This window comes from Quercus robur, chromosome 8 (genome assembly GCF_932294415.1).
Source record: "Quercus robur chromosome 8, dhQueRobu3.1, whole genome shotgun sequence".
Lineage (NCBI taxonomy): Eukaryota > Viridiplantae > Streptophyta > Magnoliopsida > Fagales > Fagaceae > Quercus > Quercus robur.
The window spans coordinates 40,368,760-40,395,710 of NC_065541.1; the positions used below are offsets into that span (position 1 = coordinate 40,368,760).

The 26,951-nt window shown below is 36.7% G+C and overlaps 2 protein-coding genes across 5 annotated transcripts in view; both read right to left on the minus strand.

Moving 5' to 3' along the window:
- Nucleotides 1-1,759: 1,759 nt before the first annotated feature.
- On the minus strand, nucleotides 1,760-4,342 carry LOC126696287 (xanthohumol 4-O-methyltransferase-like). The gene is made up of 2 exons (XM_050393050.1): nucleotides 3,555-4,342; nucleotides 1,760-2,059 (listed from the first exon to the last, which is right to left on the minus strand). Exons 1-2 carry the CDS (start codon nucleotides 4,317-4,319, stop codon nucleotides 1,760-1,762), a joined length of 1,065 nt encoding a protein of 354 aa, XP_050249007.1. The 5' UTR covers nucleotides 4,320-4,342.
- Nucleotides 4,343-8,407: 4,065 nt separating this feature from the next.
- LOC126695493 (xanthohumol 4-O-methyltransferase-like) overlaps nucleotides 8,408-26,951 on the minus strand; it is a 32,890-nt gene continuing 14,346 nt past the window's right edge. The window contains exons 2-3 of one of the 4 annotated variants that reach the window (XM_050392255.1): nucleotides 19,338-19,455; nucleotides 8,408-8,653 (exon numbers count right to left, since the gene is read on the minus strand). In XM_050392255.1, coding sequence (XP_050248212.1) covers nucleotides 8,535-8,653; nucleotides 19,338-19,455 — 237 coding nt within the window. In that variant the 3' untranslated portion in view covers nucleotides 8,408-8,534. The other 3 variants (XM_050392257.1, XM_050392254.1, XM_050392258.1) reach the window with 3 other exon arrangements.

Genomic DNA, 26,951 nt, shown 5'->3' on the forward strand with positions numbered 1-26,951 from the left:
TGATATAGGACAAGGATCACTCTTTTTGAAATGGATTAATTGCCATTAATTCTTTAACGAGAATTTACTAATTCAATGTAATTCGTGAATAACAATGCACATGTGGCTCCCCAAGCATTTCTCCTCTAAATATTGCCAGTCTGATGCTTAACACCCAGCAAAAGAATATGCTAAACAAATTGATGATCATTATCATCTATTGAATTTAAAATGTCATTGTCCGATTGTTGTTGGAGTTAATATATATATATAGAGAGAGAGAGAGAGAGAAAAGCTTAATAGGTAATACATCATACGGAAAAAATAAATAAATAAGTTCTTAATAGGGTATTTTAAGTTGTACAAAGCTTTTTTTTTTTTTTTTTTTTTAATTTGAAGGAATATTTTCTCATCTATTATATGATAGTTTATAAAATCATCTACGTTACTAAAATTACATGATTCATTATTATTTAAAGTTTAAACAAGTCGTATAACTATTAAATAACTCATGTGACTAAATATACATGTATGTAATATTTTGAGTTACTGCTTGATACATTGGAAGCACTTTCCTCTAAACTGGGTTGGATGAAAACACTGTTTATTTAAAATATCTTTCACAAATATGATAAATTCATATTTTGTCTAGTCAGAATGTTAGAATGGTAGCAAGTTGAATAAATTTAGTGACACAAACATTTTTACACATATTTATATAACTATTGTAATTAGTATAAATAAAATAGATCTTAAATAAGTACATACCTTGCAAAAAGTTTTGTAACTTAACTTATTGACATTTTTTGATATTTTTAAAGAAGACATTTAGAATTCAAATCATTTCTCCTATTGTAACTATTGAATTTTTTAAATAAAAAAGAAAAAAAAAAAAACGCACATGCCCTAAATAAATTATTAACCTAGGCCAGAATTTGACTTCTCTTAACCTACTCTTCCAGAAACGGACCAAGCTGGTATCCTCTCGCCTTAACCAGCTGCTATGTAGTAGGAGAGATCACACCAGCTTAATAGCATGACAGTTACTGAAGTACTAGTTCAGTGGCATGGCTGCTCACCAGAAGGTGAAACTTTGTAGAACTCACAGACTTCTCAAAACCAATTTCCTCACCTTTTTAAGGGGGCATAATGAAGATCTGTAATGATATGTTAGTGAGTGAGTTGTGGCTTGCTACCTAGTGCTTTGTTATACACTAAAAGGTGCTACCTAGGTTGCATGTGTAAATTGATGTAATACTTATTGTAACTACAAGGTACGTAGTTAGGCACGTATCCTGGTGAGTATAGTAGCATGTAGGGGATTATTTCATATTAATTTCAGTTAGATAACTAGTGTAACAGACTAGGATTAGTGCATGTGACTAATTAGTAGGTTATAAGAAAGTTGAAGGTAGTTATGCCAACGGGCATAAGTAGTTGCAACACCAATTAAGTAGATTAGCCGTATCAATTAGGATTTGAGCATGTTTTCATAGAACTTTGGCCTTGTAATGAGATCTATCAAAAATTAAATAAATGCTTGTTCTCTCTATAATATAGATAACAATAATCTGTAATATAGATTAACAATTTATTAGTCCAACTTTCTCGTGCATAGTACAGGTTAGCAACTAGTGATATTACAAAAACAATAATGACTACATCATAACCATATCACTTAGGGTATGCCTCAATAACTATGCCATTCAAGTTCTTAACAACTTATTAAAAGAATACGTAATATTGAAATTACAATAACAACGAATACATCATAGTCATATCACTTAGGGAACGCCTCAATAATAGATGGTAAAGCTGGAATTTTGATGATATTGTAGCGAGGAAAGCCTCCTTCTTCCAATACTTTCTTCCACTCAGGTTCAGTCCTTTCCTTGCCACCTGAGACGTGTGCAATCATAAGCAAATCAAATGCTACACCTGTGTCATCAAATATAGCATTACCCTCTGGCTGCAGCACAACATCTACAATAATAACTTTTCCAGTCTCTTTCGGAATTGCTTTTTGGCAATTTTTCAAAATCTTGACACAACTTTCGTCGTCCCAATCATGCATGATCCACTGCATAATTCAAAAGTGTCAATGTCACAATTAGAAACCAAATCCAATACAAATCAACTTCAACTTGTAGTATATTTTTGTTCCAATTGTTCATTTTAATTTTCTTAATTTTAGTACGAAGTGGTCCATTTAGAATACTCAATATGAAAGCTAAGATGACCATATCCCACTCACCTAGATAAGTTCACATCATCATCAGTATTGTTGAATGCTTTCATGTATAAAAATATGCTATAAACTAGTTATTCATTGTAAAGATAAAATTTCAACTAAGAGTCTTTGGAAACATCAGCCATATTTTCTCTGCATTCTATTCCACCATCTCTTTTTCTTTTCTCTTCATTTCTTTTTCTTTTTTCTATTTAGCCCTGGGAAATGGGGGCTTGAGTTAAAAAGAATTAACATAGAATAGTAACAACAAAATAATTTGTATAATGCCCAATAATATAATATATTATATAGTTTTTGAGAAGTAGTAACATAAGGTAGCAACTGTAGCAAAACATGACAAACTAACAATATCACAATAAAACAAAAAGTCTCTATATTCATGCATTTAAATATTAGTAATACAAACTAAGTCTTTAACACTAATAGAGCACGGTGGGATATGGCAAGGATAAATTGTCATCCTAGTTATTAACTCTTAATAGGCACAAGGCTATCAATTCTATTCTGATGGCTATTCCAGTTTATCTATTGAAATGAGATATTTTGATACCAATCTATTTTGATGTTCCATTTCGAGGTTAACACTAAAGTTATTATATATAAAATAAATATACTTAAGTTTTCATTACATAATATAATACCATATCAAATTATTAATTTAAAATAATGTACTTTTTTAATATCATCTATATAATTGACGTCACTTTTTTACTCATAAAAAACTTGTCACGTAGAATTTGTTATAAAATTGTTATGAAATTATCATAGACATAAAGTTGCTCATAAAAATTAGCAAACATAATAGCAAAAATAATCTAAACAACAACCATATTAGGCCAAAAAAACCACAAAATATTTAATAAAAGCCCATTTTTAGGCATTTCAAAAAAAAAAAAAATCCTTTAATAATTCAATGATTACTCCAATCCATAAAAATAAAAAAATAAAAAAAAATCTCTAATTTTCTATTTAATTTTTTTAATGGCTATCCTAAAATCATAATAATAATCCTAGTGCCACCAGTGTGAGCAAAGGAAACAACAACAACAACAACAACAACAACAACAACAACAACAACAATAATAATAATAATAATAATGGCTTAAAGAAAACAAAACAAAAACATACAACTTTTAAAAGGTTCGGTTAATGTATGTCTTTAAGATATACATTAACCATTTATTTTGGAATTTTTTTTTATAAAGAATTGAACAAACTGTCAAAATAGTTAATCATTTTTTCATAAATTTTTCTAAAATAGTTTATATATATCCTAAAATCATACATTAATAAAACCCTTAAATAGTATCCCTATAAACGGTACCTTCATGAAAACTGCATCAGCATTTGGAATGGCTTGAAACATGTCACCTCCAACATGTGTGACTCCATCATAAATGGGTGCCGTAGAAACAACATGTGGTAGATCAAAGTTGATGCCTTTGATGTGTAGATTGGATTTCACAACCTCAGCTATGGCAGTACCAGTTCCACCTCCCACATCCACTAATGATGCCACAGAACCAAGACCATCTTTATACTCAGAGACAAAAGTATTCATCACAATATTGGCCGTACAAGCCATGCCATCATTGAACAACTTGTTGAATTCAGGATTTACAGAGGCATAGTCCCAAATCATACGCCCATGAGCCTTCTCAAAGGCTAGGCCACCTTCTTTGACACATTGGCCAAAATAGTGCCATGGTGTCATTAGCCAAGGATGGTCCTCCATGATTAGCATAGGAGCTAGGGTCATCTTGGAATCATGCAATAGCCATCTTGATGAGTGGGTCAGGCCGTACTTAGTTTCTCCACCTTCTGATGTCTGATGTGCGGCGAAGATCTTTCTGCGGACTAGCAATCTCATGATGCGTGCGAGGTAGCTGATATCTGGGGAATGTGCATCAGGAATACCAGCAACTATCTGGGATAAGGTTATTGGTTCACCATGCATGTTTATAATGTCAGGTATGCGAAGCTCAACAGCGCATTTCACAGCCATGGTGTCTGCAAAGCTAAACATGTATTTCCATATATCAGCTTGCCCTTGTAGTTGTAGCTCTGCTTCAGCTTCTTTTGTCCCCATTCTCTCTCTCTCTCTCTCTCTCTCTCTCTCTCAAATGAAGTGGAACAGAGGTGGTGAGAGCCTTATATAATTTTCTGAAGGGCTTTGATCATCTAGTACTTCAAAGTCAAGAGTCAAAATATTATCTGTCTGCATACGTTAAATCTCTTTTTTTGAAAAATACACATCAAATCTCATCATGAATAAAAGTAAAATGTTAAATTCACTAACTATTTAAAGAAAATGCTAAACATTGATATCCTCGAATAAAAGTGTATTACTAAATATGGATATCATCACATGTATGTTGTAAAATAGTAGAAGCTCAAATTACAAAGATTGATTGTGAAAATATTTTAGGCTTGTGAAAGATTTTCAAACTAACAATAGGAACCTGGGATGCACGGACGCGGTACCAGAGGAGCCGCACCCGCGTCTGACGTGGCGCGATGCGGCGACGCGCGAGGGACGCCGCTGACCGCGTGTCGATGCCGCGTCCTGCCGAAACGCCGAAATTCAAAAAAAAAAAAGAGTGCAGAATCCTCTTCTCTTTCTCTCTCTGTCTTGTTTTCCTGCCTCTACTCAGTCTAGATGTTGCGTAAACTAGTTTAAGAAAACTAAAGAAGGGTTAAAAAAAGAAAAGGTATGAAGTGGGAAGGGGAGTGACGGAAGAAACAAAGGTTAAGGTAGAAGACGAAAGAAGAAAAAACATGTAGACGTGATAGGCTGACTTGGTGTAGAGATTTTTTTTAAAAATGTGTGGTGTAGATTAAGCTTTGGAAAATGGGAGCCTTGGGGAAATAAAATTTAAAAAAAAAAAAAAAAAAAAAGGTAAAGTTGATATTCTGATGAGACCGTGACTTGTTGGCACTGGAGTGGCAGGTGAATGGAGAGAATAAAAAAAAAAAAAAAGATTAATCTTGTGGGTTTTATTTAATTTGTGAAAATCATGTTTTAGTTATTATCTACTGTTACTCTTAAATTTGGTATATGTGTAAATAATGTGAAAAAATATGCCAAGTAATATATTAAAAATATAAATAAAAATATTTTTATTAAATTTTTAATCGCCGAGTCCTGTCGCACCCGCACCCACCTTTTTCAAAAATTGCCGAGTCACGCACCCGCACCCACACCCGCACCCGAGTCCCGAAACGCACCCGTGCTTCCTAGATAGGAACGAAGAAATTAATTCAAAAGAAAATAGATACAAAACACCAAGATTTACATAGTTCGGCAACAGCCTACATCCACGGACAACGACGAAAAATTTCACTATAACAAATTTGGGGTAATACAAATTGGTGTAGAGGCACTCTCAAAAACCCAAATCCCAAATACACGCAAATAACTCTCTCTCACAAATACAAAACCAAAGAACCAAAGGTTCACAAATACCAAATACGAATTGTGCACAAACCAAAGAAAGAGCCACAAAATAAATCCAAAAGTTGCAACACACCAAGAGAGAGAAAATCACCAAACCACAAAACCAAAACCAAGTGGTAACAAACCTCTCTTACCATTTCAAATTGCAACCCACAAATATCAAATAACCAAACAAAGAGAGAGCCTCTTTTTCTCACACACACTCTCTAAATTTACCTCAGCAGCACTCTATTTATATAGGAGACTTGAGTCGGTTAGCATATCCAAAACCAAGAAGAACTAGACTTCTTTTCCACACACAAAAGGAGAATCACTCCTATTCCACATAGAATTCAAAGTCAAGTGGTAGACAAGACTTCTAATAGGGTTTGATAACTTCAAACAGCAGTAACCTAAAAGGAATAAAATTACTTCCTTATCCAAATCCAAAGAGGAGTCAAACTTCTAATTCAAGCCATATTTTACAAATCTCCACCTTGACTTGAATTCCATCAAGCCTAACAAATGAAATTTGTAGACCACCAAATATAAATCCTTAACAGGTCTCCACCTTAACAAGACATCTCCTAAATCACAAATGCAAAGCGCTCAATAAATTAGAGTTTTCAACAAAAAAAAGTGCAAATTATCCAAAATTACTTCCAAATACGCCAATGGATGCCAAATGCACCTAAAGATGGTGCCAAATCCAAATAAGAGTCCAAATCAAAGTGCATATCACCACAAACGAAACTTCTGCATCGCCACCATCAAAGCCCCTACGGGCTAATTCAAATTGCAAATTCTGAACAAGTCCAAACAACACTTGAACTTGTACAAAGGCTTAATCACCATGTCACCACCAAAAATTAACATTTTTGGCCAAACACAAAAGAATAGTGCCACAAGCTTGTCTATTAATCTATTCCCAATCCTTGTTTGGCATCCCTTCAAGTTTATCTTCCAAATTAATATCCAACTCTTATTGGACCAAAACATCCATAACTTCGCGCATTGCCACATGCCAAAGTTATTCGTTCAATCAAATTTCTCTACTTCAAATTTGGCATTAGAAACCATCGTTCTAACCACCAAAGGTTTTGTAGAAGACTTTGCCAAAGCTTTCCAAGAGGAAATTGTCGAAGATTTTGTAGAGGAATCACTTGACATCTTTCTCCCTAAAAATCATATTCACGAACCAATCACCAAAATCTCCAAAGAGAACAAATCCAAATGCCTAGGTAGCGAACCTTGGCTTTGATATTTTAGGATTGTGAAAATATTTTAGACTTGTGAAAGATCTTCAAACTAACAATAGGAACGAAGAAAATTAATCCAAAAGAAAATAGACACAAAATATCAAGATTTACGTGGTTTTGCAATAGCCTACTTCCACGGGCGACAACGAATAAATTTCACTATAACAAAGTTGGAATAATACAAATTAGTGTAGAGGCACTCTCATAAACCCAAATCCCAAATATATCCAAATAACTCTCTGTCTCTCACCAATACAAAACCAAAGAATCAAAGGTTTACAAATAGCAAATACCAAATACGAATTGCGCACAAACCAAAGAAAGAGTCACAAAGCAAATCCAAAAGTTGCAACGCATCAAGAGAGAGAAAATCACCAAATCGTAGAACCAAAACCAAGTGGTATCAAACCTCTCTCACTATTCCAAATTGTAACACACAAATATTAAATAACCAAACAAAGAGAGTGCCTCTTTTTCTCACACACACTCTCTAAATTTACTGCAGTCGCACTCTATTTATATAGGAGACTTAAGTCGGCTAGCATATCCAAAACCAAGAAGAACTAGACTTCTTTTCCACACACAAAAGGAGAATCACTCCTATTGCACATAGAATTCAAAATCAAGTGGTAGACAAGACTTCTAATAGGGTTTGTTAACTTCAAACAACGGTAACCCAAAAGGAATAAAATTCCTTCCTTATCCAAATCCAACAAGGAGTCGAACTCCTAATTCAAGCCATATTCTACAATGTAGGCCGGAAGGTTCACTTCAAAGATTCATCGTCACTTCAAAAGTATATATACGTATTAGTGTATTACTAATGGTTTGTAGATTTTTACTATAAATATGTAATACATTTATTTAAATGAGTATTGAACCAATTAACCACTTAGAACCTCTTACAAAAATTTCTTCACCCTTCTTAATGCCAAACCAGCTGGTCCGAGAGCAGGCTTTTCAGGGAGTTGCACACTTGCTTCGAAGAACTCTAGCCCAGGCTTGGTCATTCTCCCCATATAATCTCCAATTAAGCTTAGAAAGCAAAGCTATGTTCTTTGATCCAGCAGCTAATAGACCCAGGTCTCCTTCATTTTTTGGTACAAGGCAGTTAATTGGAATTTTAATTCTTCTTCCTTTATTTTCCCACTGGAGTTAAGACTAAAAATCAAGCAATACCAATACCTTATTGAGTCTAGGACTAATTCAATTAGTTGAACACAGCTCCTTAAGGGGATTTTAAAGGAAGGAGTGCTTAGAAGGTTGGACTTTGAAGGTAGTTATGCCAATCGGTATAAGTAGTTGCTAGACCAATTAAGTATATTAGCCTTATTGATTAGGATTTGAGCATGTATAAATAGAACTTTGGTCTTGTAGTGAGATCTATTAGAAATTAATCTCTCTCTAAATTCTTGGAAGCTAGGATGCCCTCATATTTCAACCTTTATATGATCTAGAGCAAATTATAAACACTAGCCACCATTCAAGTTTTTCAACAACTTACTAAAATAATCTGTAATATAGATAACAATTTATTTGTCAAACTTTCTCGTGCATTACACATGTTGGAAACTAGAAACATTACAATAATGACTACATCATAACCATATCACTTTGGGTATGCCTCAATAATGGACTGTAAAGCTGAAATTTTGATGATATTGTAGCGAGGAAAGCCTCCTTCTTCCAATACTTTCTTCCACTTGAGTTCAGTCCTTTCCTTGCCACCTGAGGAGTGTGCAATCATAAGCAAATCAAATACTAAACATGTGTCATCAAATAGACCGTTACCCTCTGGCTGTAGCACAACATCTACAATAATAACTTTTCCAGTCTCTTATGGTATTGCTTTTCGACAATTTTTCAAAATCTTGACACAACTTTCATCATTCCAATCATGCATGATCCACTGCATAATTCAAAGTGGCAATGTCACAATCAGAATCCAAATCAAATATAAATTTACTTCTAATTGTAGTATATTTTAGTGCCAAGTGTTTTCATTTTAATTTTCTAAATTTTAGTGCCAAATAGCCTATTTATAATACTCAACATGAAAGTGAAGATATCATCCCACTCACCTAAATAAGTCCACCTCATAATCATTACCATTGAATGCTTTTGCGCATAAATACGTGTTATAAACTTGTTATTCATAGAAATGATAAAATTTCAACTAAAGGTCTTTGGAAACATCTGCCATATTTTCTATACAATCCATTCCACAATCACTTTTTCTTTCTTTTGTTTTAAGGTTTTGTTAAAAAAAATTATAATAAAATAAAATAGTAACAACACAATAATTTGTATAATGCCCAATAATATAATATATTATATAGTTTTTGAGAAGTAGTAACATGGGGTAGTAACTATAGGTAAACATGACAAACTAACACTTATGGCATGTTTATATGTTGTAATAGATTCTATATTGGAATGGTTATTCATGAGTAATAATTATTTGGTTGTATCTTTACTACATGAAATAATTATTCCTTAGCATGTTTGGTACGATACAATAGATCTTATACATAATGGAATTTTTTATTTCTGTGGAATAGGGTTTGGTTGATTTTTCCTTATGTGGAATAGTTATTCATAGCAATTCCATAAAATTGATTAATCTCTAGAAGAGATGTAATAGTTATTCTCAATAATCAAAAAATGTAATAGTTATTCCTTAATACACATAACAACTATAAAAATTATAATATTTCCAAAATACTCATTATCCTTATATGCATAACAATTATAAAATTTTGGGTAAATTACAAAATTAGATCATTTACATCATATGTCAATTTTTTTTTTTTTTTTTTTTTTTTTTTAGAAACAAACACACACAAGCAATGGAGAGGGAAATGAGTTCTAACACAAAGACACACCACAACTCCACTCAAAAGCCATGGTAACTTTTAAGGGATGATGGGGCAAGTTATACTACACACATGTACAACACACTTTCTTAAGTAATGTGGGACAATTGCCCATTCTTTTTTTTTTTTTTTTTTTGGAGAAACAAACACACACACACACACACACAAGGGAGAGAGAAAGGAGTTCTAACACAAAAGCACACTACAACTCCACTCATATGTCAATTTGGTTCTTAATCTTTCAATTGTGTCAATTTGGTCTCTGTCATTATATGATGATGTGGCTAATGGCCCAAATAAGACATTATTTTTTGCCACGTCAACTAACCTATACTGCCACGTCATATTATTTTTTGCCACGTCAACTAACCTAGAGCAAATTTTGCATTTCTTTCTTTTTCATCCAAAAAAAAAAAAATTGCATTTCTTTTTTATTTATTTATTACAAACAAAGAGAGTTCATCACAAAAGCCTTACAAAAACGCTAGGCTAACTCATTAATTTTGCTTTTCGATTTGTAAGAATTTTTTAAAGTAGAAGGAATAACTGAAGTACACAGTAACAGTAATGTTTCCGCTCAAACGTAACAAATTACAAAGGCAAAAGGTTCAAAACTTTTTACATAGAAGGTATACTACCATCTGCAAATGTCCACTGAACCAAAGAACTAAAAGAATAGGTATTTTTGCCTATCAAGGGGAAGCTTATTAATCGTATCAAATTTCATTTCACACCAAATCCTTTACGAGAGACAAAACAACATTACATTCCAAACCCTTCTACTATTCTATTGCCGAAAAATCAATATCAAACAAAGAAGCAACTCATACCCATCATTGGCATAGCCCATTTAAGACCAAAAGATAAAAATACTAGTGACCGCAAATTGGGCATAGAGCATCTAAACTGAAGAGAGTAAAATTAGGGATGACGGGTTCATTTAAATAAACCTGACGTTGCTAGATCAGTGGGCTAACAGTGGACGAATCCAAGATGCGTAGGCGCAAGGTGGACGGATCTCAAGGCCACGTGGCATCCACATGGTTTAAGTGACCTCCAAGAAATCTTAAATGGAAACAACTTGCGTCCCACGATTAACCCTAGTCAATAGAGTCCCAATATGAATAGAATCCTAATGTGAGAAGGATCCCGTAATATATGTCCATTAGTGATAATCTTCTCCATAAGGAAACGCCTTCCTATGCAAGAAACAGAGGTCAGTTTTACACTACTATAAAAACCTTGAAAGTTCAAAAACGTGTACAAAAACACTTTTGAACGTTTAGACCCCCAAAAACCAACTTAACCAACCCAAGCAATATGTCAAACAACTAGTGTGCGGAAACTTAACATATGCTATAATATGGAATTGATTAAACAACTATCTAAGCCACAACAAAATAAACCACAGCAGATAATGTAAAGGCAGAGATAGAGAGGAAGGAAGATGCAAACACAGAGATAACACCAGATATGTTATCGAAGAGGAAACCGAAGACCTCGGCGAAAAACCTCTCCGCCGCCCTCCAAGCGGTAATCAATCCACTAGAAAATACAGTTGGGATACAAGGACAGCAATAGACCCTCCAAGCCTAATCTACCCAATGCACCTAAGCCCTCCAAGCTTCTTGCTCCAACGAGGTTGCGCCGAACCTTTTTCTTTTCTAGCTTTCCGGATTCCGCTACTACACCGTAGCATCAACCAATGAAGATTGGCTCCTTCCTAACTGCTTCCCAGAACTCCAAATGACTGTCTCACAGAGATGATAATGGTGAGAACCAGGTTTGGTATAAAGCCTCTCAAGGATTTGACAATGGAGAGGAAGAGAGTGAGGGAATTTGATGAGACTCTAAGGTAGAGATTGTGGGTGAAACAATCTGGTTTTTCTTTAGGGTTTCTCTCTCAAAATTCTCTCTGGAAGCTCTCTTTCAATCGTGGGTTAAAAGGGTATTTATACTGGAGTGAAGAGGAATGCGAAATGTCAGGTTTTTCCAAAACAGGGGTGGCTCGCGGCTTGACCTCGCGGCTTGACTAAGTCGCGAGTTCCAGTCGCGAGTTAACCGTATGGCCAGTTGTCCTGTTTTGTCCTGTAGTGCTCCAGCTAGCATGACTGTTCATCTTCCAGCATGCTTGGCACGTGTGCATCTTCTGGCGGGTTGAAGCCGCGAGTCCACCCGCGAGTCCACCCGCGAGTCCCAGCCGCGACACTCTGTTTTCTTGCACACTCTTGAGCAATCTGCACTCTATCTCACTCACTACCCTTACAACAATCCCACCTAAATACAGGGTTACTAAATGCTGAATTACAAGCAAATTTGGCACGGAATAAAGCCAATTAGATGGTTGAATAAATTCAACCTTACAAACCTAAATGCCCTCAGAAAACAAGGTACGCATAATTTACCCAAGCTTTGACACTCTAGAGTTGTGAAAAGTTTTCTGACTTAACCTTCGGAGGGTTTTTGGCCGGTACCGCACCGGTACTCTCCTAGGTTTATTCTCTCTTTGTTCGCAGGTCTTGCTTTGAGTATGTGAGTATTGTGCGGCTTACTAACGATTTTCGACATCATCAGTTGGCGCCGTCTGTGAGAAATTGCGACTTGTAAGCCATACTATCGCTTCCCAGACAAAGAGTTGCATGGTGCTCACTCGCTGGATGACAACCACTAACGACGCTCAAGGAGATGAACCATGCATGACCGCCCTCGAGAGACAGGTTCAAACTCTTGTCGTTGCTTTGGAGCGCCTCACCAAACAAAACCATAACCTGGAAGAACAGTTGCGTCAAAAGAATGCAAACCTTAATGCTAAGGAGGAAGACCAAGAAGGCACCAGTGCTGAGAGAAGGAACCAAGAAGGTCTGAAAGGTAGCAACGCCCCAAGCAGACCAGAACGACAGGATACTAGCTGGCCATCCATCATCGATATGGTTCCACCTCACATAGTCACCAAAATGCAGATGATAAAGGAATGGATGGATTTTATGATGAACACCCTTAGAAGAAAGTTGAAGGTAGTTATGCCAACGGGCATAAGTAGTTGCAACACCAATTAAGTAGATTAGCCGTATCAATTAGGATTTGAGCATGTTTTCATAGAACTTTGGCCTTGTAATGAGATCTATCAAAAATTAAATAAATGCTTGTTCTCTCTATAATATAGATAACAATAATATGTAATGTAGATTAACAATTTATTGGTCCAACTTTCTCGTGCATAGTACAGGTTAGCAACTAGTGATATTACAAAAACAATAATGACTACATCATAACCATATCACTTAGGGTATGCCTCAATAACTATGCCATTCAAGTTCTTAACAACTTATTAAAAGAATACGTAATATTGAAATTACAATAACAACGAATACATCATAGTCATATCACTTAGGGAACGCCTCAATAATAGATGGTAAAGCTGGAATTTTGATGATATTGTAGCGAGGAAAGCCTCCTTCTTCCAATACTTTCTTCCACTCAGGTTCAGTCCTTTCCTTGCCACCTGAGACGTGTGCAATCATAAGCAAATCAAATGCTATACCTGTGTCATCAAATATAGCATTACCCTCTGGCTGTAGCACAACATCTACAATAATAACTTTTCCAGTCTCTTTCGGAATTGCTTTTCGGCAATTTTTCAAAATCTTGACACAACTTTCGTCGTCCCAATCATGCATGATCCACTGCATAATTCAAAAGTGTCAATGTCACAATTAGAAACCAAATCCAATACAAATCAACTTCAACTTGTAGTATATTTTTGTTCCAATTGTTCATTTTAATTTTCTTAATTTTAGTACGAAGTGGTCCATTTAGAATACTCAATATGAAAGCTAAGATGACCATCCCACTCACTTAGATAAGTTCACCTCATCATCAGTATTGTTGAATGCTTTCATGTATAAAAATGTGCTATAAACTAGTTATTCATTGTAAAGATAAAATTTCAACTAAGAGTCTTTGGAAACATCAGCCATATTTTCTATGCATTCTATTCCACCATCTCTTTTTCTTTTCTCTTCATTTCTTTTTCTTTTTTCTATTTAGCCCTGGGAAATGGGGGCTTGAGTTAAAAAGAATTAACATAGAATAGTAACAACAAAATAATTTGTATAATGCCCAATAATATAATATATTATATAGTTTTTGAGAAGTAGTAACATAAGGTAGCAACCGTAGCAAAACATGACAAACTAACAATATCACAATAAAACAAAAAGTCTCAATATTCATGCATTTAAATATTAGTAATACAAACTAAGTGTTTAACACTAATAGAGCACGGTGGGATATGGCAAGGATAAATTGTCATCCTAGTTATTAACTCTTAATAGGCACAAGGCTATCAATTCTATTCTGATGGCTATTCTAGTTTATCTATTGAAATGAGATATTTTGATACCAATCTATTTTGATGTTCCATTTCGAGGTTAACACTAAAGTTATTATATATAAAATAAATATACTTAAGTTTTCATTACATAATATAATACCATATCAAATTATTAATTTAAAATAATGTACTTTTTTAATATCATCTATATAATTGACGTCACTTTTTTACTCCTAAAAAACTTGTCACGTAGAATTTGTTATAAAATTGTTATGAAATTATCATAGACATAAAATTGCTCATAAAAATTAGCAAACATGATAGCAAAAATAATCTAAACAACAACCATATTAGGCCAAAAAACCACAAAATATTTAATAAAAGCCCATTTTTAGGCATTTCAAAAAAAAAAATCCTTTAATAATTCAATGATTACTCCAATCCATAAAAATAAAAAAATAAAAAAAAAATCTCTAATTTTCTATTTAATTTTTTTAATGGCTATCCTAAAATCATAATAATGATCCTAGTGCCACCAGTGTGAGCAAAGGAAAACAACAACAACAACAACAACAACAATAATAATAATAATAATAATAATAATAATAATAATAATAATGGCTTAAAGAAAACAAAACAAAAACATACAACTTTTAAAAGGTTCGGTTAATGTATGTCTTTAAGATATACATTAACCATTTATTTTGGAATTTTTTTTTATAAAGAATTGAACAAACTGTCAAAATAGTTAATCATTTTTTCATAAATTTTTCTAAAATAGTTTATATATATCCTAAAATCATACATTAATAAAACCCTTAAATAGTATCCCTATAAACGGTACCTTCATGAAAACTGCATCAGCATTTGGAATGGCTTGAAACATGTCACCTCCAACATGTGTGACTCCATCATAAATGGGTGCCGTAGAAACAACATGTGGTAGATCAAAGTTGATGCCTTTGATGTGTAGATTGGATTTCACAACCTCAGCTATGGCAGTACCAGTTCCACCTCCCACATCCACTAATGATGCCACAGAACCAAGACCATCTTTATACTCAGAGACAAAAGTATTCATCACAATATTGGCCGTACAAGCCATGCCATCATTGAACAACTTGTTGAATTCAGGATTTACAGAGGCATAGTCCCAAATCATACGCCCATGAGCCTTCTCAAAGGCTAGGCCACCTTCTTTGACACATTGGCCAAAATAGTGCCATGGTGTCATTAGCCAAGGATGGTCCTCCATGATTAGCATAGGAGCTAGGGTCATCTTGGAATCATGCAATAGCCATCTTGATGAGTGGGTCAGGCCGTACTTAGTTTCTCCACCTTCTGATGTCTGATGTGCGGCGAAGATCTTTCTGCGGACTAGCAATCTCATGATGCGTGCGAGGTAGCTGATATCTGGGGAATGTGCATCAGGAATACCAGCAACTATCTGGGATAAGGTTATTGGTTCACCATGCCTGTTTATAATGTCAGGTATGCGAAGCTCAACAGCGCATTTCACAGCCATGGTGTCTGCAAAGCTAAACATGTATTTCCATATATCAGCTTGCCCTTGTAGTTGTAGCTCTGCTTCAGCTTCTTTTGTCCCCATTCTCTCTCTCTCAAATGAAGTGGAACAGAGGTGGTGAGAGCCTTATATAATTTTCTGAAGGGCTTTGATCATCTAGTACTTCAAAGTCAAGAGTCAAAATATTATCTGTCTGCATACGTTAAATCTCTTTTTTTGAAAAATACACATCAAATCTCATCATGAATAAAAGTAAAATGTTAAATTCACTAACTATTTAAAGAAAATGCTAAACATTGATATCCTCGAATAAAAGTGTATTACTAAATATGGATATCATCACATGTATGTTGTAAAATAACAGAAGCTCAAATTACAAAGATTGATTGTGAAAATATTTTAGGCTTGTGAAAGATCTTCAAACTAACAATAGGAACGAAGAAATTAATTTAAAAGAAAATAGATACAAAACACCAATATTTACATAGTTCGGCAATAGCCTACATCCACGGGCGACGACGAAAAATTTCACTATAACAAATTTGGGATAATACAAATTGGTGTAGAGGCACTCTCAAAAACCCAAATCCCAAATACACGCAAATAACTCTCTCTCACAAATATAAAATCAAAGAACCAAAGGTTCACAAATACCAAATACCAAATACGAATTGTGCACAAACCAAAGAAAGAGCCACAAAGTAAATCCAAAAGTTGCAACACACCAAGAGAGAGAAAATCACCAAATCACAAAACCAAAACCAAGTGGTAACAAACCTCTCTCACTATTCCAAATTGCAACCCACGAATATCAAATAACCAAACAAAGAGAGAGCCTCTTTTTCTCACACACACTCTCTAAATTTACCTCAGCAGCACTCTATTTATATAGGAGACTTGAGTCAGCTAGCATATCCAAAACCAAGAAGAACTAGAATTCTTTTCCACACAAAAGGAGAATCACTCCTATTCCACATAGAATTCAAAATCAAGTGGTAGATAAGACTTCTAATAGGGTTTGATAACTTCAAATAACAGTAACCTAAAAGGAATAAAATTACTTCCTTATCCAAATCCAAAGAGGAGTCAAACTTCTAATTCAAGCCATATTTTACAAATCTCCACCTTGACTTGAATTCCATCAAGCCTCACAAATGAAATTTGCAGACCACCAAATATAAATCCTTAACAGGTCTCCACCTTGACAAGACATCTCCTAAATCACAAATGCAAAGCGCTCAATAAATTAGAGTTTTCAACACAAAAAGTGCAAATTATCCAAAATTACTTCCAAATACGCCAATGGATGCCAAATGCACCTAAAGATGGTGCCAAATCCAAATAAGAGTCCAAATCAAAGTGCATATCACCACAAACGAAACTTCTCCGTCGCCACCATCAAAGCCCCTACGGGCTAATTCAAATTGCAAATTCTGAACAAGACCAAACAACACTTGAACTTGTACAAAGGCTTAATCACCATGTCACCACCAAAAATTAACATTTTTGGCCAAACACAAAAGAATAGTGCCACAAGCTTGTCTATTAATCTTTTCCCAATCCTTGTCTGGCATCCCTTTAGGTTTATCTTCCAAATTAATATCCAACTCTTATTGGACCAAAACATCCATAACTTCGCGCATTGGCACATGCCAAAGTTATTCGTTCAATCAAATTTCTCTACTTCAAATTTGGCATTAGAAACCATCGTTCTAACCACCAAAGGTTTTGTAGAAGACTTTGCCAAAGCTTTCCTAGAGGAAATCGTCGAAGATTTTGTAGAGGAATCACTTGACATCTTTCTCCCTAAAAATCAGATTCACGAACCAATCACCAAAATCTCCAAAGAGAACAAATCCAAATGCCTAGGTAGCGAACCTTGGCTTTGATATTTTAGGATTGTGAAAATATTTTAGACTTGTGAAAGATCTTCAAACTAACAATGGGAACGAAGAAAATTAATCCAAAAGAAAATAGACACAAAATATCAAGATTTACGTAGTTCTGCAATAGCCTACTTCCACAGGCGACAACAAATAAATTTCACTATAACAAAGTTGGGATAATACAAATTAGTGTAGAGGCACTCTCACAAACCCAAATCCCAAATATATCCAAATAACTCTCTCTCTCTCACAAATACAAAACCAAAGAATTAAAGGTTTACAAATACCAAATACCAAATACGAATTGCGCACAAACCAAAGAAAGAGTCACAAAGCAAATTCAAAAGTTGCAACGCACCAAGAGAGAGAAAATCACCAAACCGCAGAACCAAAACCAAGTGGTATCAAACCTCTCTCACTATTCCAAATTGTAACTCACAAATATCAAATAACCAAACAAAGAGAGTGCCTCTTTTTCTCACACACACTCTCTAAATTTACTGCAGTCGCACTCTATTTATATAGGAGACTTGAGTCGGCTAGCATATCCAAAACCAAGAAGAACTAGACTTCTTTTCCACACACAAAAGGAGAATCACTCCTATTCCACATAGAATTCAAAATCAAGTGGTAGACAAGACTTCTAATAGGGTTTATTAACTTCAAACAACGGTAATCCAAAAGGAATAAAATTCCTTCCTTATCCAAATCCAACAAGGAGTCGAACTCCTAATTCAAGCCATATTCTACAATGTAGGCCGGAAGGTTCACTTCAAAGATTCATCGTCACTTCAAAAGTATATATACGTATTAGTGTATTACTAATGGTTTCTAGATTTTTACTATAAATATGTAATACATTTATTTAAATGAGTATTGAACCAATTAACCACTTAGAACCTCTTACAAAAATTTCTTCACCCTTCTTAATGCCAAACCAGCTGGTCCAAGAGCAGGCTTTTCAGGGAGTTGCACACTTGCTTCGAAGAACTCTAGCCCAGGCTTGGTCATTCTCCCCATATAATCTCCAATTAAGCTTAGAAAGCAAAGCTATGTTCTTTGATCCAGCAGCTAATAGACCCAGGTCTCCTTCATTTTTTGGTACAAGGCAGTTAATTGGAATTTTAATTCTTCTTCCTTTATTTTCCCACTGGAGTTAAGACTAAAAATCAAGCAATACCAATACCTTATTGAGTCTAGGACTAATTCAATTAGTTGAACACAGCTCCTTAAGGGGATTTTAAAGGAAGGAGTGCTTAGAAGGTTGGACTTTGAAGGTAGTTATGCCAATCGGTATAAGTAGTTGCTAGACCAATTAAGTATATTAGCCTTATTGATTAGGATTTGAGCATGTATAAATAGAACTTTGGTCTTGTAATGAGATCTATTAGAAATTAATCTCTCTCTAAATTCTTGGAAGCTAGGATGCCCTCATATTTCAACCTTTATATGATCTAGAGCAAATTATAAACACTAGCCACCATTCAAGTTTTTCAACAACTTACTAAAATAATCTGTAATATAGATAACAATTTATTTGTCAAACTTTCTCGTGCATTACACATGTTGGAAACTAGAAACATTACAATAACGACTACATCATAACCATATCGCTTTGGGTATGCCTCAATAATGGACTGTAAAGCTGAAATTTTGATGATATTGTAGCGAGGAAAGCCTCCTTCTTCCAATACTTTCTTCCACTGAAGTTCAGTCCTTTCCTTGCCACCTGAGGAGTGTGCAATCATAAGCAAATCAAGTACTAAACATGTGTCATCAAATAGACCGTTACCCTCTGGCTGTAGCACAACATCTACAATAATAACTTTTCCAGTCTCTTCTAGTATTGCTTTTCGGCAATTTTTCAAAATCTTGACACAACTTTCATCATTCCAATCATGCATGATCCACTGCATAATTCAAAGTGGCAATGTCACAATCAGAATCCAAATCGAATATAAATTTACTTCTAATTGTAGTATATTTTAGTGCCAAGTGTTTTCATTTTAATTTTCTAAATTTTAGTGCCAAATAGCCTATTTATAATACTCAACATGAAAGTGAAGATATCATCCCACTCACCTAAATAAGTCCACCTCATAATCATTACCATTGAATGCTTTTGTGCATAAATACGTGTTATAAACTTGTTATTCATAGAAATGATAAAATTTCAACTAAAGGTCTTTGGAAACATCTGCCATATTTTCTATACAATCCATTCCACAATCACTTTTTCTTTCTTTTGTTTTAAGGTTGAGTTAAAAAAAAATTATAATAAAATAAAATAGTAACAACACAATAATTTGTATAATGCCCAATAATATAATATATTATATAGTTTTTGAGAAGTAGTAACATGGGGTAGTAACTATAGGTAAACATGACAAACTAACACTTATGGCATGTTTATATGTTGTAATAGATCCTATATTGGAATGGTTATTCATGAGTAATAATTATTTGGTTGTATCTTTACTACATGAAATAATTATTCCTTAGCATGTTTGGTACGATACAATAGATCTTATACATAATGGAATTTTTTATTTCTGTGGAATAGGGTTTGGTTGATTTTTCCAAATGTGGAATAGTTATTCATAGCAATTCCATAAAATTGATTCATCTCTAGAAGAGATGTAATAGTTATTCTCAATAATCAAAAAATGTAATAGTTATTCCTTAATACACATAACAACTTTAAAAATTATAATATTTCCAAAATACTCACTATCCTTATATGCATAACAATTATAAAATTTTGGGTAAATTACAAAATTAGATCATTTACATCATATGTCAATTTTTTTTTTTTTTTTTTTTTTTTTTTTTTTTTGAGAAACAAACACACACACACAAGGGAAAGGGAAATGGGTTCTAACACAAAGACACACCACAACTCCACTCAAAAGTCATGGTAACTTTTAAGGGATGATGGGGCAAGTTATACTACACACAACACACTCTCTTAAGCAATGTGAGACAATTGCCCATTCTTTTTTTTCTTTTTTGGAGAAACAAACACACACACACACACACAAGGGAGAGGGAAAGGAGTTCTAACACAAAAACACACTACAACTCCACTCATATGTCAATTTGGTTCTTAATCTTTCAATTGTATCAATTTGGTCTCTGTCATTATATGCTGATGTGGCTAATGGCCCAAATAAGATATTATTTTTTGCCACGTCAACTAATCTATACTGCCACGTCATATTATTTTTTTCCACGTCAACTAACCTTGAGCAAATTTTGCATTTCTTTCTTTTTCATCAAAAAAAAAAAAAAAATTGCATTTCTTTTTTATTTATTTATTACAAACAAAGAGAGTTCATCACAAAAGCCTTACAAAAACGCTAGGCTAACTCATTAATTTTGCTTTTCGATTTGTAAGAATTTTTTAAAGTAGAAGGAATAACTGAAGTACACAGTAAGAGTATTGTTTCCGCTCAAACGTAACAAATTACAAAGACAAAAAGTTCAAAACTTTTTACAAAGAAGGTATACTGCCATCTGCAAATGTCCACTGAACCAAAGAACTAAAAGAATAGGTATTTTTGCCTATCAAGGGGAAGCTTATTAATCGTATCAAATTTCATTTCACACCAAATCCTTTACGAGAGACAAAACAACATTACATTACAAACCCTTCTACTATTCTATTGCCGAAAAATCAATATCAAACAAAGAAGCAACTCATACCCATCATTGGCATAACCCATTTAAGACCAAAAGATAAAAATACTAGTGACCGCAAATTGGGCATAGAGCATCTAAACTGAAGAGAGTAAAATTAGGGATGACGGGTCCATTTAAATAAACCTGACGTTGTTAGATCAGTGGGCTAACAGTGGACGGATCCAAGATGCGTAGGCGCAAGGTGGACGGATCTCAAGGCCACGTGGCATCCACATGGTTTAAGTGACCTCCAAGAAATCTTAAATGGAAACAACTGGCGTCCCACGATTAACCCTAGTCGATAGAGTCCCAATATGAATAGAATCCTAATGTGAGAAGGATCCCGTAATATACGTCCATTAGTGATGATCTTCTCCATAAGGAAACGCCTTCCTACACAAGAAACAGGGGTCAGTTTTACACTACTATAAAAACCTAAATGCCCTCAGAAAACAAGGTACGCATAATTTACCCAAGCTCTGACACTCTAGAGTTGTGAAAAGTTTTCTGACTTAACCTTCGGAGGGTTTTTAGCCGGTACCGCACCGGTACTCTCCTAGGTTTATTCTGTCTTTGTTCGCAGGTCTTGCTTCGAGCATGTGAGTATTGTGCGGCTTACTAACGATTTTCAACATCATCAGTTGGCGCCGTCTGTGGGAAATTGCGACTTGTAAGCCATACTATCGCTTCCCGGACAAAGAGTTACATGGTGCTCACTCACTCGATGGCAACCACTAACGACGCTCAAGGAGATGAACCATGCAAGACCGCCCTCGAGAGACAGGTTCAAACTCTTGTCGTTGCTTTGGAGTGCCTCACCAAACAAAACCATAACCTAGAAGAACAGTTGCGTCAAAAGAATGCAAACCTTAATACTAAGGAGGAAGACCAAGAAGGCACCAACGCTGAGAGAAGGAACCAAGAAGGTCCGAAAGGTAGCAACGCCCTAAGCAGACCAGAACGACAGGATGCTAGCTGGCCATCCATCACCGATACGGTTCCACCTCACATAATCACCAAAATGCAGATGATGAAGGAACGGATGGATTTTATGATGAACACCCTTAGAAGACGAGTGTCTAGCGACCTCAATGACTTGGTCCATCGAACTGATTCGCCATTCACAGCATCCATCACTTCATTCCCACTTCCACCGAAGTTTTGTATGCCACAAGTGGAAAATTACGACGGATCCAAGGACCCCTTAGATCACTTGGAGTCTTTCAAGACTCTGATGCACCTTCAAGGGGTGCTAGATGAGATCATGTGCAGAGCCTTCCCCACCACGCTGAAGGGACCCGCAAGGATCTGGTTCAACAGGCTGACACCCAACCCCATTAGTACCTTTAAGGAGCTAAGCGTCCAGTTTGCCTCACACTTCATCTAGGGGCACAGGTATAAGAAGTCTACTACATGCCTAATGAACATTAAGCAACGAGAGGATGAGACGCTGAAATCTTACATAACCCACTTTAACAAGGAGGCCCTCTCGATCGACGAAGCGGACAACAAGATACTCGTGGCGGCATTCACCAATGGGTAACGGAAAGGTAAGTTCCTATTTTCTCTGTATAAGAACGACCCAAAGACTGTGTCAGATGTGCTTTACAGGGCGACCAAGTACATGAATGCGGAAGACACACTATTGGGTCGAGAAGAGAAGCCTAAGAAAAGGGATAGATAAGAAGACATACGGTCGGACAGGGGGCGAAAGATGGTTAGGATCAAAGAATGGCGGGAGGACAGACGCTCCAAGCCCCCTATAGGGAAGTTCATAAGCTTCACTCTACTAACTGCCCCGATCGACTAAATCTTGATGCAAATTAAGGACGAAGGAGCCCTGACCTTTCCCAACAAACTGAAAGGAGATCCTAATAAAAGGTCTAGAGACAAATACTGCCGCTTCCACCATGATCACAGCCATGACATCGCTGATTGCTATGACTTGAAGCAACAAATTGAAGCCCTTATCAGGCAAGGAAAGCTGCAGAGGTTCGTCAGCAAGGAGAGAGCAGATCCACCTCAAGAGCAGGTTCCTTGATGGAAGAACGAGTGTCCTAAGCCGCCCATAGGAGATATAAGAATAATAGTAAGGGGCACAATAGCTACTAGGTCGTCCAAAAAGGCTCGTAAGACTTACCTCAGAATGGTTTAGAACGTCCAGCTAGCGGGTTTGGTGCCAAAGATGTCGTGGATCGACAACCCCATCATCGAATTCTCGGAAGAAGATGCCCGACGTCTTCACCACCCACATGTTGACACACTTGTCGTCAGCATACGAGTAGGGGATTACAACACACACCGGGTTATGGTTAACAATTGCAGCTCAACTGACATCCATTACTATCCAACATTCCAACAGATGAGGATTGATATAGAGCGACTGGTTTCAACGAACGCTCCACTTGCTGGTTTTGGAGGAACAAGGGTGTTCCCCCTTGGTACAGTCACATTATCCATCACAGTAGGCGACTACCCCCAACAGATCACTAAGGATGTAACATTCCTTGTGGTTGACTACTCGTTCACTTACAATGCCATCCTAGGATGACCTACCCTTAATTCATGGAAGGCTGTAACCTCGACCTACCACTTAATGATTAAATTCCCTACCGATTATGGAGTAGGAGAGCTACGCAGAAATCAGGTGGCCGCACGCGAATGGTACATAGCTATGATGGAGATAGACGACCACCTCCAAGCCATGAACATAGAAGAACACCAGACAGTGATAGAGCCTGTTGAAAGGCTTGAAGAGATACTTCTCGACGACTCCAAGCCTGATCGAATAACCAGGATTGGTACCCTCGCCAGCCCGATGGTCCGCTAAGCACTTACAACTTTTCTCAAAGATAACCGGGATGTATTCACTTGGAGCCATGAAGACATGCCAGGAATAGACCCTTCGGTCATGATGCACAGGCTGAATGTGTCGCCTTCTTCTCCACCCATCCATCAGAAGAAGCGGGTATTCACCCCAGAACGAGACCAAGCTATAATGAAGGAAGTTCGCAAGCTACAAGAAGCGAACTTCATCAGGGAAGTTTACTACCCCGAGTGGCTAGCAAACGTGGTAATGGTCAAGAAAGTCATCGAGAAATGGAGGATGTGCGTGGATTTCACAGACCTAAACAAAGCATGCCCCAAAGATAGCTACCCCCTCCCAAGGGTCGACGTCCTAGTTGACTCTACGGCCCGACACTAGTTATTAAGCCTCATGGATGCTTTTTCGGGTCACAACCAAATCAAAATGGCCGAAGCAAATCAGGAGAAGACTTCATTCGTTATTAGCCAGGGCCTTTTTTGCTTTAAAGTAATGCCATTTGGCCTCAAAAACGCAGGCACAACATATCAGAGGCTCATGAACAAGATGTTCGCACAGTAGATGGGGAGAAATGTCTAGGTCTATGTTGACAACATGCTAGTAAAAAACGGAAGGACGATCACTTGAAGGATCTCAGGGAAACATTCGACACCCTTTGTTCCTACAACACGAAACTCAATCCAGGCAAGTGTGCCTTCGAAGTAACCGCAAGAAAATACCTAGGGTTCATGATATCCTGGAGAGGCATCAAGGCTAACCCAGACAAGATCTAGGCCATAATAGAAATGGCACCCCCTAAGAACGTGAAAGAAGTGCAAAGCCTCAATAGCAAGATGGCCGTGCTTAATAGGTTCGTGTCGAGAGCGACAGAAAAATGTCTACCTTTCTTCTGCACGTTGAAGAAATCTTTTGAGTGGACAGCCGAGTGTTAGCAAGCGTTTAAGGACCTGAAGGCCTACCTCTCCTCCCCACCATTGTTGAGTCCATTGAAGCCAAGGGAAGAATTATTCCTCTATTTGGCTGTATCACCGGCCACCATCAGCACGGCCTTAATTAGAGAAGAAGACAAGGTACAAAAACCCGTATATTATGCCAGCCGAGCGCTTCGTAGGGCAGAGGAAAGGTACCCACCAATGGAGAATCTCACCTTCGCTTTGGTTATAGTAGCCCGCAAGCTCAAGCTGTACTTCCAAGCCCACACAATGATTGTCCTCACTAACAAGCCTTTACGACAAGCAATGAGCAATCCTGAAGCTGCTGGACGAGTAGCATTATGGGCGATAAAGTTAAGTGAGGTTAACACATAGTATCAACTGCGTAGTGCCGTTAAGGGATATGTAGTCACTGACTTCATTGCAAAATTCACTAACAGAGAAAGCCAGGAGGTAGAAGAGTATCCTCGATGGAATGTACATACTAACGGATCGTCCAACCAGCAAGCTAGAGGGGCAGGTATTGTGCTTCAATCTCTGGAAGGGGATGAAATTAAATGCATGATTCATCTCGACTTCCCTACTACCAACAATGAAGCAAAGTACGAAGCTTTGGTGATAGGACTAGATCACGCTAAAGCGGCAGGGGCCGCGAGCGTGGTCATTCATTGTAACTCTCAAGTCGTCACCAACCAAGTAAACGGGGATTACGAATGTAAGGGCAAAAGGATAAAGAAGTACCTAGAGCAAGTAAAGAGAAGGGTAGACGACTTAAAGGACAAGGTTGTTCAAATCCCCAAAGGAGAGAATGAGCAAGCCGACCATCTTGCCAAAGCCGCGTCAGCAAAACACATGATCATCCCCAGCAAGGTACTGTCTTTTGTTCAATTTTCACCATTAATAGATCTTGTCGATATACAGGAAATTAACTATGAAGGCAACTGGACCACGTCGTTAATCTCCTACTTAAAAAACAACGCATTACCAAACGATAAGGCAGTTGCAAGAAAGCTAAAGGTCCAAGTGGCACGATTTGTTATGATAAAGGACGTCTTGTACATGAGAGGCTTCTCCTGCCCGTACCTTATGTGTTTAAGCCCCGAAAAAGTGAACTATGTCATGAGAGAAGTACACGAAAGGATCTGCGGCAATCATTCAGGATCGCGGTCATTGGTTCACAAACTGATTAGAGCTAGATACTATTGGCCTACTATGTAGAAGGATACCCAAACTTAAGTCAAAGCATGTGACAAATGTCAAAGATTCAGCAACGTCATCAGACAGCCAACTGAAGAATTGACCCCGATGATAGCCCCGTGTCCATTCGCTCAATGGGGACTTGACATCATAGGTCCATTCTCGATAGCAATGCGACAGCTGAAGTTCCTTATAGTCGATATAGACTATTTCACTAAGTGTGTAGAAGCAGTAGCCTTGGCGACCATTACGGAGAAGAATGTGAGAAGCTTCATTTGGAGAAACATCGTCTGTAGGTATGGAATCCCCAGAGTCTTCGTATTAGATAACTGGGAAACAATTCGACAACGACTCTTTCAGAGATTTTTGCTCACAGTTGGGAATCAAGAACCACTGCTCCTCCCCCGCCCACCCACAAGCCAATGGGCAAGTTGAGGTCACGAGCCGATCCTTGCTTAAAATCATTAAGACTCGGCTCGATGGGGCAAATGGTGTATGGCTAGAAGAGCTGCCAAGCGTACTATGGGCATATAGGACGACAACAAGGATGCCTACAGGGGAAACACTGTTTCGATTAGCTTATGGAAGCGAGGTAGTCATCCCAGTAGAGGTCGAACTCACAAGCTACAAAGTGGATAATTATGATGAAAGAAGGAACGACGAGACTATGCGTCTACAGCTGGATCTATTAGACGAAGTCAGGGCAACAGCTGAACAAAGACTCGCACGACACCAAGACCTCATGGCCAAGCACTACAACTCTCGAGTCAAA